Consider the following 20,843-nt stretch of genomic DNA (forward strand, 5'->3'; position numbering starts at 1 on the left):
AATAATTGGCGTCGAAATTTTACGTGCGGAATGTAATTTTCTCACTTTCTGGTGCCATGGAAACATGAAATTTGGCACAAGCATTGATTATGTCATAAATAGGAAAAGTTAATAGGTCCCAACTCCATTATTCAATTTTAGCGCAAAAGAATTGGCGTCGAAATTTTACGTGCGGAATGTAATTTCTTTACTTTCCAGTGTCATAGACACAGGAAATTTGGCACAAGCATTGATTATGTCATAAATAGGAAAAGCGAATGGGTCCCAACTCGATTATTCAATTCTAGCGCAAAAGAATTGGCGTCGAAATTTTACGTGCGGAATGTAATTTTCTCACTTTCCGGTGTCATAGAAACAGGAAATTTGGCACAAGCATTGATTATGTCATAAATAGGAAAAGCTAATGGGTCCCAACTCCATTATTCAATTCTATGCGCAAAAGAATTAGCGTCCAAATTTTACGTGCGGAATGTAATTTTCTCACTTTCCGGTGTCATAGCAACGGGAAAATTGGCACGAGCATTGATTATGTCATAAATAGGAAACGCTAATGGGTCCCAACTCGATTATTCAATTCTATGCGCAAAAGAATTAGCGTCCAAATTTTACGTGCGGAATGTAATTTTCTCACTTTCCGGTGTCATAGAAACGTGAAATTTGGCATGAGCATTGATTATGTCATAAATAGGAAAAGCTAATGGGTCCCAACTCCATTATTCAATTCTAGTGCAAAAGAATTGGCGTCGAAATTTTACGTGCGGAATGTAATTTTCTCACTTTCCGGTGTGATAGAAACGTGAAATTTGGCAGGAGCATTGATTATGTCATAAAAAGGAAAAGCTAATGGGTCCCAACTCGATTATTCAATTCTATGCGCAAAAGAATTAGCGTCCAAATTTTACGTACGGAATCTAATTTTCTCACTTTCTGGTGTCATAGAAGCATGAAATTTGGCACGAGCATTGATTATGTCATAAATAGGAAAAGTTAATAGGTCCCAACTCCATTATTCAATTCTAGCGCAAAATAATTGGCGTCAAAATTTTACGTGCGGAATGTAATTTCTTTACTTTCCAGTATCATAGAAACAGGAAATTTGGCACAAGCATTAATTATGTCATAAATAGTAACAGCTAATGGGTCCCAACTCCATTATTCAATTCTATGCGCAAAAGAATTAGCGTCCAAATTTTACGTGCAGAATGTAATTTTCTCACTTTCCGGTGTCATAGAAACGGGAAAATTGGCACGAGCATTGATTATGTGATAAATAGGAAAAGTTAATGGGTCCCAACTCCATTATTCATTTCTATGCGCAAAAGAATTAGCGTCCAAATTTTACGTGCGGAATGTAATTTTCTCACTTTCCGGTGTCATAGAAACGGGAAATTTGGCACGTGCATTGATTATGTCATAAATAGGAAAAGCTAATGGGTCCCAACTCGATTTTTCAATTCTATGCGCAAAAGAATTAGCGTCCAAATTTTACGTGCGGAATGTAATTTTCTCACTTGCCGGTGTCATAGAAACGTGAAATTTGGCATGAGCATTGATTATGTCATAAATAGGAAAAGCAAATTGGTCCTAACTCGATTATTCAATTCTAGCGAAAAAGAATTAGCGTCCAAATTTTACGTGCGGAATGTAATTTTCTCACTTTCCGGTGTCATAGAAACGGGAAATTTGGCACGTGCATTGATTATGTCATAAATAGGAAAAGCTAATGGGTCCCAACTCGATTTTTCAATTCTATGCGCAAAAGAATTAGCGTCCAAATTTTACGTGCGGAATGTAATTTTCTCACTTGCCGGTGTCATAGAAATGTGAAATTTGGCATGAGCATTGATTATGTCATAAATAGGAAAAGCAAATGGGTCCTAACTCGATTATTCAATTCTAGCGCAAAATAATTGGCGTCGAAATTTTACGTGCGGAATGTAATTTTCTCACTTTCTGGTGCCATGGAAACATGAAATTTGGCACAAGCATTGATTATGTCATAAATAGGAAAAGTTAATAGGTCCCAACTCCATTATTCAATTTTAGCGCAAAAGAATTGGCGTCGAAATTTTACGTGCGGAATGTAATTTCTTTACTTTCCAGTGTCATAGACACAGGAAATTTGGCACAAGCATTGATTATGTCATAAATAGGAAAAGCGAATGGGTCCCAACTCGATTATTCAATTCTAGCGCAAAAGAATTGGCGTCGAAATTTTACGTGCGGAATGTAATTTTCTCACTTTCCGGTGTCATAGAAACAGGAAATTTGGCACAAGCATTGATTATGTCATAAATAGGAAAAGCTAATGGGTCCCAACTCCATTATTCAATTCTATGCGCAAAAGAATTAGCGTCCAAATTTTACGTGCGGAATGTAATTTTCTCACATTCCGGTGTCATAGAAATGGGAAATTTGGCACGTGCATTGATTATGTCATAAATAGGAAAAGCTAGTGGGTCCCAACTCGATTATTCAATTCTATGCGCAAAAGAATTAGCGTCCAAATTTTACGTGCGGAATGTAATTTTCTCACTTTCCGGTGTCATAGCAACGGGAAAATTGGCACGAGCATTGATTATGTCATAAATAGGAAACGCTAATGGGTCCCAACTCGATTATTCAATTCTATGCGCAAAAGAATTAGCGTCCAAATTTTACGTGCGGAATGTAATTTTCTCACTTTCCGGTGTCATAGAAACGTGAAATTTGGCATGAGCATTGATTATGTCATAAATAGGAAAAGCTAATGGGTCCCAACTCCATTATTCAATTCTAGTGCAAAAGAATTGGCGTCGAAATTTTACGTGCGGAATGTAATTTTCTCACTTTCCGGTGTGATAGAAACGTGAAATTTGGCAGGAGCATTGATTATGTCATAAAAAGGAAAAGCTAATGGGTCCCAACTCGATTATTCAATTCTATGCGCAAAAGAATTAGCGTCCAAATTTTACGTACGGAATCTAATTTTCTCACTTTCTGGTGTCATAGAAGCATGAAATTTGGCACGAGCATTGATTATGTCATAAATAGGAAAAGTTAATAGGTCCCAACTCCATTATTCAATTCTAGCGCAAAATAATTGGCGTCAAAATTTTACGTGCGGAATGTAATTTCTTTACTTTCCAGTATCATAGAAACAGGAAATTTGGCACAAGCATTAATTATGTCATAAATAGTAACAGCTAATGGGTCCCAACTCCATTATTCAATTCTATGCGCAAAAGAATTAGCGTCCAAATTTTACGTGCAGAATGTAATTTTCTCACTTTCCGGTGTCATAGAAACGGGAAAATTGGCACGAGCATTGATTATGTGATAAATAGGAAAAGTTAATGGGTCCCAACTCCATTATTCATTTCTATGCGCAAAAGAATTAGCGTCCAAATTTTACGTGCGGAATGTAATTTTCTCACTTTCCGGTGTCATAGAAACGGGAAATTTGGCACGTGCATTGATTATGTCATAAATAGGAAAAGCTAATGGGTCCCAACTCGATTTTTCAATTCTATGCGCAAAAGAATTAGCGTCCAAATTTTACGTGCGGAATGTAATTTTCTCACTTGCCGGTGTCATAGAAACGTGAAATTTGGCATGAGCATTGATTATGTCATAAATAGGAAAAGCTAATGGGTCCTAACTCGATTATTCAATTCTAGCGCAAAAGAATTAGTGTCCAAATTTTACGTGCGGAATGTAATTTTCTCACTTTCCGGTGTCATAGAAACGGGAAATTTGGCACGTGCATTGATTATGTCATAAATAGGAAAAGCTAATGGGTCCCAACTCGATTATTCAATTCTATGCGCAAAAGAATTAGCGTCCAAATTTTACGTACGGAATCTAATTTTCTCACTTTCTGGTGTCATAGAAGCATGAAATTTGGCACGAGCATTGATTATGTCATAAATAGGAAAAGTTAATAGGTCCCAACTCCATTATTCAATTCTAGCGCAAAATAATTGGCGTCAAAATTTTACGTGCGGAATGTAATTTCTTTACTTTCCAGTATCATAGAAACAGGAAATTTGGCACAAGCATTAATTATGTCATAAATAGTAACAGCTAATGGGTCCCAACTCCATTATTCAATTCTATGCGCAAAAGAATTAGCGTCCAAATTTTACGTGCAGAATGTAATTTTCTCACTTTCCGGTGTCATAGAAACGGGAAAATTGGCACGAGCATTGATTATGTGATAAATAGGAAAAGTTAATGGGTCCCAACTCCATTATTCATTTCTATGCGCAAAAGAATTAGCGTCCAAATTTTACGTGCGGAATGTAATTTTCTCACTTTCCGGTGTCATAGAAACGGGAAATTTGGCACGTGCATTGATTATGTCATAAATAGGAAAAGCTAATGGGTCCCAACTCGATTTTTCAATTCTATGCGCAAAAGAATTAGCGTCCAAATTTTACGTGCGGAATGTAATTTTCTCACTTGCCGGTGTCATAGAAACGTGAAATTTGGCATGAGCATTGATTATGTCATAAATAGGAAAAGCAAATTGGTCCTAACTCGATTATTCAATTCTAGCGAAAAAGAATTAGCGTCCAAATTTTACGTGCGGAATGTAATTTTCTCACTTTCCGGTGTCATAGAAACGGGAAATTTGGCACGTGCATTGATTATGTCATAAATAGGAAAAGCTAATGGGTCCCAACTCGATTTTTCAATTCTATGCGCAAAAGAATTAGCGTCCAAATTTTACGTGCGGAATGTAATTTTCTCACTTGCCGGTGTCATAGAAATGTGAAATTTGGCATGAGCATTGATTATGTCATAAATAGGAAAAGCAAATGGGTCCTAACTCGATTATTCAATTCTAGCGCAAAATAATTGGCGTCGAAATTTTACGTGCGGAATGTAATTTTCTCACTTTCTGGTGCCATGGAAACATGAAATTTGGCACAAGCATTGATTATGTCATAAATAGGAAAAGTTAATAGGTCCCAACTCCATTATTCAATTTTAGCGCAAAAGAATTGGCGTTGAAATTTTACGTGCGGAAAGTAATTTCTTTACTTTCCAGTGTCATAGACACAGGAAATTTGGCACAAGCATTGATTATGTCATAAATAGGAAAAGCGAATGGGTCCCAACTCGATTATTCAATTCTAGCGCAAAAGAATTGGCGTCGAAATTTTACGTGCGGAATGTAATTTTCTCACTTTCCGGTGTCATAGAAACAGGAAATTTGGCACAAGCATTGATTATGTCATAAATAGGAAAAGCTAATGGGTCCCAACTCCATTATTCAATTCTATGCGCAAAAGAATTAGCGTCCAAATTTTACGTGCGGAATGTAATTTTCTCACATTCCGGTGTCATAGAAATGGGAAATTTGGCACGTGCATTGATTATGTCATAAATAGGAAAAGCTAGTGGGTCCCAACTCGATTATTCAATTCTATGCGCAAAAGAATTAGCGTCCAAATTTTACGTGCGGAATGTAATTTTCTCACTTTCCGGTGTCATAGCAATGGGAAAATTGGCACGAGCATTGATTATGTCATAAATAGGAAACGCTAATGGGTCCCAACTCGATTATTCAATTCTATGCGCAAAAGAATTAGCGTCCAAATTTTACGTGCGGAATGTAATTTTCTCACTTTCCGGTGTCATAGAAACGTGAAATTTGGCATGAGCATTGATTATGTCATAAATAGGAAAAGCTAATGGGTCCCAACTCCATTATTCAATTCTAGTGCAAAAGAATTGGCGTCGAAATTTTACGTGCGGAATGTAATTTTCTCACTTTCCGGTGTCATAGAAACGTGAAATTTGGCAGGAGCATTGATTATGTCATAAAAAGGAAAAGCTAATGGGTCCCAACTCGATTATTCAATTATATGCGCAAAAGAATTAGCGTCCAAATTTTACGTACGGAATCTAATTTTCTCACTTTCTGGTGTCATAGAAGCATGAAATTTGGCACGAGCATTGATTATGTCATAAATAGGAAAAGTTAATAGGTCCCAACTCCATTATTCAATTCTAGCGCAAAATAATTGGCGTCAAAATTTTACGTGCGGAATGTAATTTCTTTACTTTCCAATATCATAGAAACAGGAAATTTGGCACAAGCATTAATTATGTCATAAATAGTAACAGCTAATGGGTCCCAACTTCATTATTCAATTCTATGCGCAAAAGAATTAGCGTCCAAATTTTACGTGCAGAATGTAATTTTCTCACTTTCCGGTGTCATAGAAACGGGAAATTTGGCACGAGCATTGATTATGTGATAAATAGGAAAAGTTAATGGGTCCCAACTCCATTATTCATTTCTATGCGCAAAAGAATTAGCGTCCAAATTTTACGTACGGAATCTAATTTTCTCACATTCCGGTGTCATAGAAACGTGAAATTTGGCATGAGCATTGATTATGTCATAAATAGGAAAAGCAAATGGGTCCCAACTCGATTATTCAATTCTAGCGCAAAAGAATTGGCGTCAAAATTTTACGTGCGGAATGTAATTTTCTCACTTTCCGGTGTCATGGAAACATGAAATTTGGCACGAGCATTGATTATGTCATAAATAGGAAAAGCGAATGGGTCCCAACTCGATTTTTCAATTCTATGCGCAAAAGAATTAGCGTCCAAATTTTACGTGCGGAATGTAATTTTCTCACTTGCCGGTGTCATAGAAACGTGAAATTTGGCATGAGCATTGATTATGTCATAAATAGGAAAAGCAAATGGGTCCTAACTCGATTATTCAATTCTAGCGCAAAAGAATTGGCGTCAAAATTTTACGTACGGAATCTAATTCTCTCACTTCCCAATGTCATAGAAACGTGAAATTTGGCAGGAGCATTGATTATGTCATAAAAAGGAAAAGCTAATGGGTCCCAACTCGATTATTCAATTCTATGCGCAAAAGAATTAGCGTCCAAATTTTACGTGCGGAATGTAATTTTCTCACTTTCCGGTGTCATAGAAACGTGAAATTTGGCATGAGCATTGATTATGTCATAAATAGGAAAAGCTAATGGGTCCCAACTCCATTATTCAATTCTAGTGCAAAAGAATTGGCGTCGAAATTTTACGTGCGGAATGTAATTTTCTCACTTTCCGGTGTCATAGAAACGTGAAATTTGGCAGGAGCATTGATTATGTCATAAAAAGGAAAAGCTAATGGGTCCCAACTCGATTATTCAATTATATGCGCAAAAGAATTAGCGTCCAAATTTTACGTACGGAATCTAATTTTCTCACTTTCTGGTGTCATAGAAGCATGAAATTTGGCACGAGCATTGATTATGTCATAAATAGGAAAAGTTAATAGGTCCCAACTCCATTATTCAATTCTAGCGCAAAATAATTGGCGTCAAAATTTTACGTGCGGAATGTAATTTCTTTACTTTCCAGTATCATAGAAACAGGAAATTTGGCACAAGCATTAATTATGTCATAAATAGTAACAGCTAATGGGTCCCAACTCCATTATTCAATTCTATGCGCAAAAGAATTAGCGTCCAAATTTTACGTGCAGAATGTAATTTTCTCACTTTCCGGTGTCATAGAAACGGGAAAATTGGCACGAGCATTGATTATGTGATAAATAGGAAAAGTTAATGGGTCCCAACTCCATTATTCATTTCTATGCGCAAAAGAATTAGCGTCCAAATTTTACGTACGGAATCTAATTTTCTCACATTCCGGTGTCATAGAAACGGGAAATTTGGCACGAGCATTGATTATGTCATAAATAGGAAAAGCTAATGGGTCCCAACTCGATTATTCAATTCTATGCGCAAAAGAATTAGCGTCCAAATTTTACGTGCGGAATGTAATTTTCTCACTTTCCGGTGTCATAGAAACGGGAAATTTGGCACGTGCATTGATTATGTCATAAATAGGAAAAGCTAATGGGTCCCAACTCGATTTTTCAATTCTATGCGCAAAAGAATTAGCGTCCAAATTTTACGTGCGGAATGTAATTTTCTCACTTGCCGGTGTCATAGAAACGTGAAATTTGGCATGAGCATTGATTATGTCATAAATAGGAAAAGCAAATGGGTCCTAACTCGATTATTCAATTCTAGCGCAAAAGAATTGGCGTCAAAATTTTACGTGCGGAATGTAATTTTCTCACTTTCCGGTGTCATGGAAACATGAAATTTGGCACGAGCATTGATTATGTCATAAATAGGAAAAGCGAATGGGTCCCAACTCGATTTTTCAATTCTATGCGCAAAAGAATTAGCGGCCAAATTTTACGTGCGGAATGTAATTTTCTCACTTGCCGGTGTCATAGAAACGTGAAATTTGGCATGAGCATTGATTATGTCATAAATAGGAAAAGCAAATGGGTCCTAACTCGATTATTCAATTCTAGCGCAAAAGAATTGGCGTCAAAATTTTACGTACGGAATCTAATTCTCTCACTTCCCAATGTCATAGAAACGTGAAATTTGGCAGGAGCATTGATTATGTCATAAAAAGGAAAAGCTAATGGGTCCCAACTCGATTATTCAATTCTATGCGCAAAAGAATTAGCGTCCAAATTTTACGTGCGGAATGTAATTTTCTCACTTTCTGGTGCCATGGAAACATGAAATTTGGCACGAGCATTGATTATGTCATAAATAGGAAAAGTTAATAGGTACCAACTCCATTATTCAATTTTAGCGCAAAAGAATTGGCGTCGAAATTTTACGTGCGGAATGTAATTTCTTTACTTTCCAGTGTCATAGAAACAGGAAATTTGGCACAAGCATTGATTATGTCATAAATAGTAAAAGCTAATGGGTCCTAACTCCATTATTCAATTCTATGCGCAAAAGAATTAGCGTCCAAATTTTACGTACGGATTCTAATTTTCTCACATTCCGGTGTCATAGAAACGGGAAATTTGGCACGAGCATTGATTATGTCATAAATTGGAAAAGCTAATGGGTCCCAACTCGATTATTCAATTCTATGCGCAAAAGAATTAGCGTCCAAATTTTACGTGCGGAATGTAATTTTCTCACTTGCCGTGTCATAGAAACGTGAAATTTGGCACGAGCATTGATTATGTCATAAATAGGAAAAGCGAATGGGTCCCAACTCGATTATTCAATTCTAGCGCAAAAGAATTGGCGTCGAAATTTTACGTGCGGAATGTAATTTTCTCACTTTCCGGTGTCATAGAAACAGGAAATTTGGCACAAGCATTGATTATGTCATAAATAGGAAAAGCTAATGGGTCCTAACTAGAGATGAGCGAACACCAAAATGTTCGGGTGTTCGTTATTCGTAACGAACTTCCCGTGATGCTCGAGGGTTCGTTTCGAACAACGAACCCCATTGAAGTCAATGGGCGACCAGAACATTTTTGTATTTCGCCGATGCTCGCTAAGGTTTTCATGTGTGAAAATCTGGGCAATTCAGGAAAGTGATGGGAATGACACAGTGACGGATAGGGCAGGCGAGGGGCTACATGTTGGGCTGCATCTCAAGTTCACAGGTCCCACTATTAAGCCACAATAGCGGCAAGAGTGGGCCCCCCCCCCCTCCCAACAACTTTTACTTCTGAAAAGCCCTCATTAGCATGGCATACCTTAGCTAAGCACCACACTAGCTACAACAAAGCACAATCACTGCCTGCATGACACTCCACTGCCACTTCTCCTGAGTTACATGCTGCCCAACCGCACCCCCTCCCCCCCACAGCGCACACCAAACTGTCCCTGCGCAGCCTTCAGCTGCCCTCATGCCACACCACCCTCATGTCTATTTAGAAGTGCGTCTGCCACGACGAGGGACCGCAGGCACACACTGCACAGGGTTGGCACGGCTAGGTAGCGACCCTCTTTAATAGGGGCGGGGCGATAGCCCACAATGCTGTACAGAAGCAATGAGAAATACAATCCTGTGCCACCGCCATCAGGAGCTGCACACGTGGGCATAGCAATGGGGAACCTATGTGCCACACACTATTCATTCTGTCAAGGTGTCTGCATGCCCCAGTCAGACTGGTTATATGCACCTTAACAGTAACCGCGTTGGTGGTAATGTGGTGGTGACTGCGGACCTAGTACCACGGTTGTATTTTGTTGGTTTTCGGAATGTGGCCAGGATTAAGTGGGCCGTGGCGGGGGGATGGTGGGGGGGCTCTCTTGTAGTGTCGGTAAAGGTGAAATTCTTGGACTGCCGCCAGACGAACCAATGCAAAGGCATTTGCCAACAATGTTTTCCCTGTTGGAGGAGGAGGGGGATGTTTTTGAGGCACTACGTGTCCTCTCCACGTGTCCGTGGTTATATGCACCTTAACAGTAACCGCGTTGGTGGTAATGTGGTGGTGACTGCGGACCTAGTACCACGGTTGTATTTTGTTGGTTTTCGGAATGTGGCCAGGATTAAGTGGGCCGTGGCGGGGGGATGGTGGGGGGGCTCTCTTGTAGTGTCGGTAAAGGTGAAATTCTTGGACTGCCGCCAGACGAACCAATGCAAAGGCATTTGCCAACAATGTTTTCCCTGTTGGAGGAGGAGGGGGATGTTTTTGAGGCACTACGTGTCCTCTCCACGTGTCCGTTCCATGTAAGCAATAGTAGCACTCAAGACAGGCCCCAGTAACAATTCTGAAGCAGCAGTATAGCGGGAGCGCAGTCTTCGTTCCATGTAAGCAATAGTAGCACTCAAGACAGGCCCCAGTAACAATTCTGAAGCAGCAGTATAGCGGGAGCGCAGTCTTCGTTCCATGTAAGCAATAGTAGCACTCAAGACAGGCCCCAGTAACAATTCTGAAGCAGCAGTATAGCGGGAGCGCAGTCTTCGTTCCATGTAAGCAATAGTAGCACTCAAGACAGGCCCCAGTAACAATTCTGAAGCAGCAGTATAGCGGGAGCGCAGTCTTCGTTCCATGTAAGCAATAGTAGCACTCAAGACAGGCCCCAGTAACAATTCTGAAGCAGCAGTATAGCGGGAGCGCAGTCTTCGTTCCATGTAAGCAATAGTAGCACTCAAGACAGGCCCCAGTAACAATTCTGAAGCAGCAGTATAGCGGGAGCGCAGTCTTCGTTCCATGTAAGCAATAGTAGCACTCAAGACAGGCCCCAGTAACAATTCTGAAGCAGCAGTATAGCGGGAGCGCAGTCTTCGTTCCATGTAAGCAATAGTAGCACTCAAGACAGGCCCCAGTAACAATTCTGAAGCAGCAGTATAGCGGGAGCGCAGTCTTCGTTCCATTTCAGTAGCCTTAGTATAGCCAAGGCACAAGTGACATTTATGTAGCTAAACTGTAGGCCAACCCCACACACCTTTCTGTACCATGAGTGCAGGCGAAGAACATAGAAATTACTATGATTACACTGTAGGTGAGGGCCCCAAAAAATTGGTGTACCAACAGTACTAATGTACCTCAGTAAAAATTGGCCATGCCCAACCAAGATGGCAGGTGAATCGCTTTGGTTAATGTGGCTTAAGTGGTAACTAGGCCTGGAGGCAGCCCAGTGTAACGAAAAATTGGTTCAAGTTAAAGTTCCAACGCTTTTAAGCTAATTGAAACTTATAAAAATTGTTCTGAAAAATTATTTGAGTGAGCCTTGTGGCCCTAAGAAAAATTGCCCGTTCAGCGTGATTACGTGAGGTTTCAGGAGGAGGAGCAGGAGGAATATTATACACAGATTGATGAAGCACAAATGTCCCCGTTTTGGATGGTGAGAGAGAACGTAGCTTCCATCCGCGGGTGCAGCCTACGTATTGCTTACGTATCGCTGCTGTCCGCTGGTGGAGAACAGAAGTCTGGGGAAATCCAGCCTTTGTTCATCTTGATGAGTGTTAGCCTGTCGGCACTGTCGGTTGACAAGCGGCTACGCTTATCTGTGATGATTCCCCCAGCCGCACTAAACACCCTCTCCGACAACACGCTAGCCGCAGGACAAGCAAGCACCTCAAGGGCATACAGGGCTAGTTCAGGCCACGTGTCCAGCTTCGACACCCAGTAGTTGTAGGGGGCAGAGGCGTCACCAAGGATGGTCGTGCGATCCGCTACGTACTCCCTCACCATCCTTTTGCAGTGCTCCCGCCGACTCAGCCGTGACTGGGGAGCGGTGACACAGTCTTGGTGGGGAGCCATAAAGCTGGCCAGGCCCTTAAAGACTGTTGCACTGCCTGGGATGTACATGCTGCTCGATCTCCGCACATCCCCTGCAACATGGCCCTCGGAACTGCGCCTTCTGCCACTAGCGCTGTCGGCTGGGAATTTTACCATCAGCTTGTCCGCAAGGGTCCTGTGGTATAGCAACACTCTCGAACCCCTTTCCTCTTCGGGAATCAGAGTGGGCAGGTTCTCCTTATACCGTGGATCGAGCAGTGTGTACACCCAGTAATCCGTAGTGGCCAGAATGCGTGCAACGCGAGGGTCACGAGAAAGGCATCCTAACATGAAGTCAGCCATGTGTGCCAGGGTACCTGTACGCAACACATGGCTGTCTTCACTAGGAAGATCACTTTCAGGATCCTCCTCCTCCTCCTCCTCCTCAGGCCATACACGCTGAAAGGATGACAGGCAATCAGCCGGTGTACCGTCAGCAGCGGGCCAAGCTGTCTCTTCCCCCTCCTCCTCATCCTCCTCATGCTCCTCCTCCTGTACGCGCTGAGAAATAGACAGGAGGGTGCCCTGACTATCCAGCGGCATACTGTCTTCCCCCGCCCCCGTTTCCGAGCGCAAAGCAGCTGCCTTTATGGTTTGCAGGGAATTTCTCAAGATGCATAGCAGAGGAATGGTGACGCTAATGATTGTAGCATCGCCGCTCACCACCTGGGTAGACTCCTCAAAATTACCAAGGACATGGCAGATGTCTGCCAACCAGGCCCACTCTTCTGAAAGGAATTGAGGAGGCTGACTCCCACTGCGCCGCCCATGTTGGAGTTGGTATTCGACTATAGCTCTACGCTGTTCATAGAGCCTGGCCAACATGTGGAGCGTAGAGTTCCACCGTGTGGGCACGTCGCACAGCAGTCGGTGCACTGGCAGCTTAAAGTGATGTTGCAGGGTGCGCAGGGTGGCAGCGTCCGTGTGGGACTTGCGGAAATGTGCGCAGAGCCGGCGCGCCTTTACGAGCAGGTCTGACAAGCGTGGGTAGCTTTTCAGAAACCGCTGAACCACCAAATTAAAGACGTGGGCCAGGCATGGCACGTGCGTGAGGCTGCCGAGCTGCAGAGCCGCCACCAGGTTACGGCCGTTGTCACACACGACCATGCCCGGTTGGAGGCTCAGCGGCGCAAGCCAGCGGTCGGTCTGCTGTGTCAGACCCTGCAGCAGTTCGTGGGCCGTGTGCCTCTTATCGCCTAAGCTGAGTAGTTTCAGCACGGCCTGCTGACGCTTGCCCACCGCTGTGCTGCCACACCGCGCGACACCGACTGCTGGCGACATGCTGCTGCTAACACATCTTGATTGTGAGACAGAGGAGGAGGAGGAGGAGGAGGGTGCTTTAGTGGAGGAAGCATACACCTCCGCAGATACCAGCACCGAGCTGGGGCCCGCAATTCTGGGGGTGGGTAGGACGTGAGCGGTCCCAGGCTCTGACTCTGTCCCAGCCTCCACTAAATTCACCCAATGTGCCGTCAGGGAGATGTAGTGGCCCTGCCCGCCTGTGCTTGTCCACGTGTCCGTAGTTAAGTGGACCGTGGCAGTAACCGCGTTGGTGAGGGCGCGCACAATGTTGCGGGAGACGTGGTCGTGCAGGGCTGGGACGGCACATCGGGAAAAGTAGTGGCGACTGGGAACTGAGTAGCGCGGGGCCGCCGCCTCCATGATACTTTTGAAGGACTCCGTTTCCACAACCCTATACGGCAGCATCTCAAGGCTGATGAATTTTGCGATGCGGACGGTTAACGTTTGAGCGTGCGGGTGCGTGGCGGCGTACTTGCGCTTGCGCTCGAACACTTGCGCAAGCGACGGCTGAACGGTGCGCTGAACTACACTGCTGGATGGGGCCGAGGACAGCGGAGATGAGGGTGTGGGTGCAGGCCATGAGGCGGTAGTGCCTGTGTCCTGAGAGGGGGGTTGCATCTCAGTGGCAGGTTGGGGCACAGGGGGAGAGGCAGGGGTGCAAACCGGAGGCGGCGAACGGCCTTTGTCCCACCTTGCGGGGTGCTTGGCCATCATATGTCTGCGCATGGTGGTGGTGGTGAGGCTGTTGGTGTTGGCTCCCCGGCTGAGCTTTGCGCGACAAAGGTTGCACACCACTGTTCGTCGGTCGTCAGGCGTCTCTGTGAAAAACTGCCAGACCTTAGAGCACCTCGGCCTACGCAGGGTGGCATGGCGCGAGGGGGCGCTTTGGGAAACACTTGGTGGATTATTCGGTCTGGCCCTGCCTCTACCCCTGGCCACCGCACTGCCTCTTGCAACCTGCCCTGCTGATGCCCTTGACTCCCCCTCTGAAGACCTGTCCTCCTGAGTAAGCGTTGCACACCAGGTGGGGTCAGTCACCTCATCGTCCTGCTGCTCTTCCTCCGAATCCTCTGTGCGCTGCTCCCTGGGACTTACTGCCCTTACTACTACCTCACTGCAAGACAACTGTGTCTGATCGTCATCGTCCTCCTCACCCACAGAAAGTTGTTGAGACAGTTGGCGGAAGTCCCCAGCCTCTTCCCCCGGACCCCGGGAACTTTCGAATGGTTGGGCATCAGTGACGATAAACTCCTCTGGTGGGAGAGGAACCGCTGCTGCCCAATCTAAGCAGGGGCCCGAGAACAGTTCCTGGGAGTGTTCCCGCTCCTGAGCAGGTGTCATTGTAGTGGACTGAGGAGGCTGGGAGGAAGGAGGAGCAGCAGACAGAGGATTCGGATTGGCAGCAGTGGACGGCGCAGAACTGCGGGTAGACGATAGGTTGCTCGAAGCACTTTCTGCCATCCAGGACAGGACCTGCTCACACTGCTCATTTTCTAATAACCGTCTCCCGCGTGGACCCATTAATTGGGCGATGAATGTGGGGACGCCAGAAACGTGCCTCTCTCCTAATCGCGCAGCAGACAGCTGCGACACACCTGGATCAGGAGCTTGGCCTGTGCCCACACCCTCACTTGGCCCTCCGCGTCCTCGGCCACGTCCACGTCCACGTCCTCTAGGCTTACCCCTACCCCTCAGCATGCTGTATTACCAGTGATTAGATTTCCCAGGCAGGAAATAAATTGGCGCAAGACTGCAGGCCAAATATAATTTTTGCCCTTTTTGGAAAACGAAAGGCCCCACTGCCTCTAGTGAATGAATTATCTAAGTTTAATAACTGTGCTGTGTCCCTGCTTATGTGTCACAGAACGTGAGGGTAGCAGAGTTATTATAACTCTTGGAGAGCAGGTATTTTTTTTCCCAATTAAGGAAAGCAAATGGCGAACCCAGCAGTAAAGCGTAGCTGGGTGCGTATGATTTAGCAATGTTTTTCACGCAGCTCACACGTCTACACAGGCGTAAGGACGGACACAGGCTGGACAAATAGATTTGTTTTCAGTTTTTTCCCACCAACAGGCAGCACTGCGTATATTCAATGAACCTGCGAAGTTTAATAACTGCGCTGTGTCCCTGCTTATGTGTCACAGAACGTGAGGGTAGCAGAGTTATTATAACTCTTGGAGAGCAGGTATTTTTTTTTCCCAATTAAGGAAAGCAAATGGCGAACCCAGCAGTAAAGCGTAGCTGGCTGCGTATGATTTAGCAATGTTTTTCACGCAGCTCACACGTCTACACAGGCGTAAGGACGGACACAGGCTGGACAAATAGATTTGTTTTCAGTTTTTTCCCACCAACAGGCAGCACTGCGTATATTCAATGAACCTGCGAAGTTTAATAACTGCGCTGTGTCCCTGCTTATGTGTCACAGAACGTGAGGGTAGCAGAGTTATTATAACTCTTGGAGAGCAGGTATTTTTTTTCCCAATTAAGGAAAGCAAATGGCGAACCCAGCAGTAAAGCGTAGCTGGCTGCGTATGATTTAGCAATGTTTTTCACGCAGCTCACACGTCTACACAGGCGTAAGGACGGACACAGGCTGGACAAATAGATTTGTTTTCAGTTTTTTCCCACCAACAGGCAGCACTGCGTATATTCAATGAACCTGCGAAGTTTAATAACTGCGCTGTGTCCCTGCTTATGTGTCACAGAACGTGAGGGTAGCAGAGTTATTATAACTCTTGGAGAGCAGGTATTTTTTTTTCCCAATTAAGGAAAGCAAATGGCGAACCCAGCAGTAAAGCGTAGCTGGCTGCGTATGATTTAGCAATGTTTTTCACGCAGCTCACACGTCTACACAGGCGTAAGGACGGACACAGGCTGGACAAATAGATTTGTTTTCAGTTTTTTCCCACCAAAAGGCAGCACTGCGTATATTCTATGAATAATAACTGTGTTGTGGCCCTGCCTATACAATTCTTTCCCTGCAGTATCAATGGAGGGTGCAATGCTCTGCAGAGGCGATTTTGAGAAGCCCAAAAAAAATGCAGCACAGCCAACAGCAGCCTGGACAGTACTGCACACGGATAAATATGGCCCTAGAAAGGACCGTTGAGGTTCTTGAAGGCTACACTCACTCCTAACACTCTCCCTGCCTATGCAGCACTTCTGTCCCTAATGCCAGGTGCAACGGTCTGCAGAGGCGATTTTGAGAAAAAAAAAAAAATCCCACTGCTAACAGCAGCCAACACACAGCTATCAGTGGCCCTAATAAGGACCTTTGGGGGGTCTTGAAGCCTACACTAACTACCAATTCTTTCCCTACAGCAGCTCCGGTATAAACAGCACTGTCCCTCATCTAACTCACACCGCATCTGAGGCGAGCCGCGGGAGGGGCCGACTTTTATATTAGGCGAACACCTGATCTCGCCAGCCACTCACAGCAGGGGGGTGGTATAGGGCTTAAACGTTGCAGGGGGAAGTTGTAATGCCTTCCCTGTCTTTCAATTGGCCAGAAAAGCGCGCTAACGTCTCAGGGAAGGAAGTGAAAGTAACCAGAACACCGCATGGTGTTCGTCACGAATAACGAACATCCCGAACACCCTAATATTCGCACGAATATCAAGCTCGGACGAACGCGTTCGCTCATCTCTAGTCCTAACTTAATTACTCAATTCTATGCGCAAAAGAATTAGCGTCCAAATTTTACGTGCGGAATGTAATTTTCTCACTTTCCGGTGTCATAGCAACGGGAAAATTGGCACGAGCATTGATTATGTCATAAATAGGAAACGCTAATGGGTCCCAACTCCATTATTCAATTCTATGCGCAAAAGAATTAGCGTCCAAATTTTACGTGCGGAATGTAATTTTCTCACTTTCCGGTGTCATAGAAACGTGAAATTTGGCACGAGCATTGATTATGTCATAAATAGGAAAAGCGAATGGGTCCCAACTCGATTATTCAATTCTAGTGCAAAAGAATTGGCGTCGAAATTTTACGTGCGGAATGTAATTTTCTCACTTTCCGGTGTCATAGAAACGTGAAATTTGGCAGGAGCATTGATTATGTCATAAAAAGGAAACGCTAATGGGTCCCAACTCCATTATTCAATTCTATGCGCAAAAGAATTAGCGTCCAAATTTATGTGCGGAATGTAATTTTCTCACTTTCCGGTGTCATAGAAACGTGAAATTTGGCACGAGCATTGAATATGTCAAAAATAGGAAAAGCGAATGGGTCCCAACTCGATTATTCAATTCTAGTGCAAAAGAATTGGCGTCGAAATTTTACGTGCGGAATGTAATTTTCTCACTTTCCGGTGTCATAGAAACGTGAAATTTGGCAGGAGCATTGATTATGTCATAAAAAGGAAAAGCTAATGGGTCCCAACTCGATTATTCAATTCTATGCGCAAAAGAATTAGCGTCCAAATTTTACGTGCGGAATGTAATTTTCTCACTTTCCGGTGTCATAGAAACGTGAAATTTGGCAGGAGCATTGATTATGTCATAAAAAGGATAAGCTAATGGTCCCAACTCCATTAATCAATTCTATGCGCAAAAGAATTAGCGTCTAAATTTTACGTACGGAATGTAATTTTTTCACTTTCCGGTGTCATAGAAACGTGAAATTTGGCACGAGCATTGATTATGTCATAAATAGGAAAAGCTAATGGGTTCCAACTAGATTATTCAATTCTATGCGCAAAAGAATTAGCGTCCAAATTTTACGTGCGTAATGTAATTTCTTCACTTTCTGGTGTCATAGAAACAGGAAATTTGGCACGAGCATTGATTATGTCATAAATAGGAAAAGTTCATGGGTCCCAACTCGATTATTCAATTCTAGCGCAAAAGAATTGGCATCGAAATTTTACGTGCAGAATGTAATTTCTTCACTTTCCGGTGTCATAGAAACGGGAAATTTGGCACGAACATTGAGTATGTCATAAATAGGAAAAGCTAATGGTCCCAACTCCATTATTCAATTCTATGCGCAAAAGAATTAGCGTCCAAATTTTACGTGCGGAATGTAATTTTCTCACTTTCCGGTGTCATAGAAACATGAAATTTGGCACAAGCATTGATTGTGTCATAAATATGAAAAGTTAATGGGTCCCAACTCGATTATTCAATTCTAAGTGCAAAAGAATTAGTGTCCAAATTTTATGTATGTAATCTAATTCTCTCACTTCCTGATGTCATGTTATATAAAGGAAGCGTCGCATGGTTACCTCCACGTGGTGTTTTCTGGGTAACGCAGAGAACTATGCAAAATGGTGAACATATCTTTTTCCTCAGTATCTCTAAAGTAACCACGACTTCATAAGATTTTCCATGTGAACACCAGATAAACACCAGTACCAAATTAACTCGGGCGAAGCCGGGTATATCAGCTAGTTATCCATAAATCTGTCGGTCTGGACAGCCACACCCCCTTCCAACAAGCTCTGTCCAGTTTACTAAAGAAATAGGCAACATTTTTTGCAATTTGCAACATTTTTATTACAGAAACTAGTGTAAAAGCTTTTGGTAATGTGGGCCAGTATATTCTCCATGAGGTGGCTGCTACATATTTCAGCTGCCAGACCTCTATGGCGATCATTGTTATGGCTGTATGAACATATATTACAAACTGTTCCTTGGTTTCATTAACTTTTAATTACATTTCAAAGACAGAAGACAGGGCTGTGTTGCTATGAGAACTGGAGACAAAGCTGGATTATGGGATGTTATAGAGTGTGAAGAGAAAGCCAAGTATGTGTGCAAGAAGTGGGCAGAGGGAGTGACGCCACCACCGATCCCAACAACAACGGCAGAACCAACGTGTCCGACTGATTGGACTTCATCAGATCGTGCATGTTTCAAGGTAAAAAAAACTGTCATGGTGGGAATTCAGTTCTGAATTCATGCTGCATCTTCATGTCTATTGAATGATGGTTTGCTGTCTTCCAGTGTCTGTCTTCCAGTTTTAGTTGGACGTACACATCCATGTTAGACAACCCAATGTACAGATGTGTCTTTTCTTACTTTTCCTCTTGGCTCAAGACGTCTAGAGTTCTGTGGTGCGATATTACGAGCTTTAAAAACAAAAACTGCGTTTCTTATCTTTTCTCCTGGCAAAAGGCCTCCATCACACAGGCATTAGCGGAAACACATCGTTTTTTTAACGCTGCATTTACTGCAGTTTTAGCAGTGCTGGCATGCATTTTGACAGTGTTTTGGCTGCATTTTCTGCACAGCTAAAAAAACAGCAAAGAAAGCTGAAAAGAAAAAAAGGAATACTCACCTAGCTGGCACCATCTGGGTCCCTGCCACTGCTCTCCAGGAGCTTCAGGCAGGCTGCTAGGCACTTGTCAGTGCTGACAGACTATCTATTGGTGGTGACGGGGATTGAAATCCTGCCTCCAGTAAGAGACTACTCTGATTGGCTCTGAGCATTGGCTCAACCAATCAGGGTTGGTATTCGATGAACCCATCACAGCCATTCAGTGAATAGCTGTGATTGGTGCACCTAGCTCCAGCTCTGATTAGCTGCGCTGGTGCTCCTAAACCAATCAGAGCAATCTCTTGCCGGAGATGTTGATTTTAATCCTGGTCACCAGCGACAGATGGCCTGTCAGTGCTGACAAGTGCCTGGCAGCCTGCCCGAAGAGTGCTGCCAGAAATGAGGTACTAAGTTGTGTCACATTTTCAGTAGCGCTGAAACCACTGCCCATTCATTTCAATGGCCAACGCACAGCTGAAATCGGCCAAAGATAGAACCTACATCTATGTCAAAGCGCAGCCTTTTGATGCTTGTGTGAACAGCCCCATTGAAATGAATGAGAGCGTTGTACAGAGTTTAGCGCAGCGCTGAAAAGGCAGCGCTTAACGCTGTACAAAAACGTGTGTGAGGGAGGCCTTACTCTGATGGAAGATGAAATGAAAAACACATCTGTATATGTTGGCATGCCTATGGACTTTACTGGCCAAAACATAAGCCAAAAGAGTCCTTTTCATATATGATTGGCTACTATACTTTCTTTTAAAGAGGATCTGTAATGTCCTCATGTCAGAGGGGCTCGGCTGCATACTGTAGCTCTGTAGCAATGGTCCCGGTGACTCCAACGATGTCTTTTTTTTCTTCATACAACACACTAGAAAAAACACATCCAAAAAATAGAGAGCACCACAATATCGCAGAGGTGCAAAAAACAACACAAAATACTCCATTATATAATAAAGTCATTGGTCACAATATAAAAACAGTTAAAAACTGCTGTAAAAGCTTTAGTAAATGTGGACCATGCTCCAGCTCAGCATACAAACATTAGTCACTACGCCGACTCAAGGCTGCATAATAGATGCATAAACATGATACTTGCTTGGAATACCAAAGATGGCGCACCTGGTGTCACTGACAGCTGTATGCACATGCGATAATGCACATAAACCATACAAGATATATAGT

General features: G+C 43.4%; 1 protein-coding gene across 1 annotated transcript in view; it reads left to right on the forward strand.

Annotated features, from left to right (window-relative positions):
• LOC136587231 (macrophage mannose receptor 1-like) overlaps nucleotides 1-20,843 on the forward strand; it is a 327,799-nt gene that overhangs the window by 93,867 nt on the left and 213,089 nt on the right. Inside the window, exon 5 of the mRNA XM_066585788.1 lies at nucleotides 19,066-19,259. Within this exon, the coding sequence (XP_066441885.1) occupies nucleotides 19,066-19,259 (194 nt within the window). The remainder of the gene's footprint in view (nucleotides 1-19,065; nucleotides 19,260-20,843) is intronic.

This window comes from Eleutherodactylus coqui, chromosome 12 (genome assembly GCF_035609145.1).
Source record: "Eleutherodactylus coqui strain aEleCoq1 chromosome 12, aEleCoq1.hap1, whole genome shotgun sequence".
Classification (NCBI taxonomy): Eukaryota; Metazoa; Chordata; class Amphibia; order Anura; family Eleutherodactylidae; genus Eleutherodactylus; species Eleutherodactylus coqui.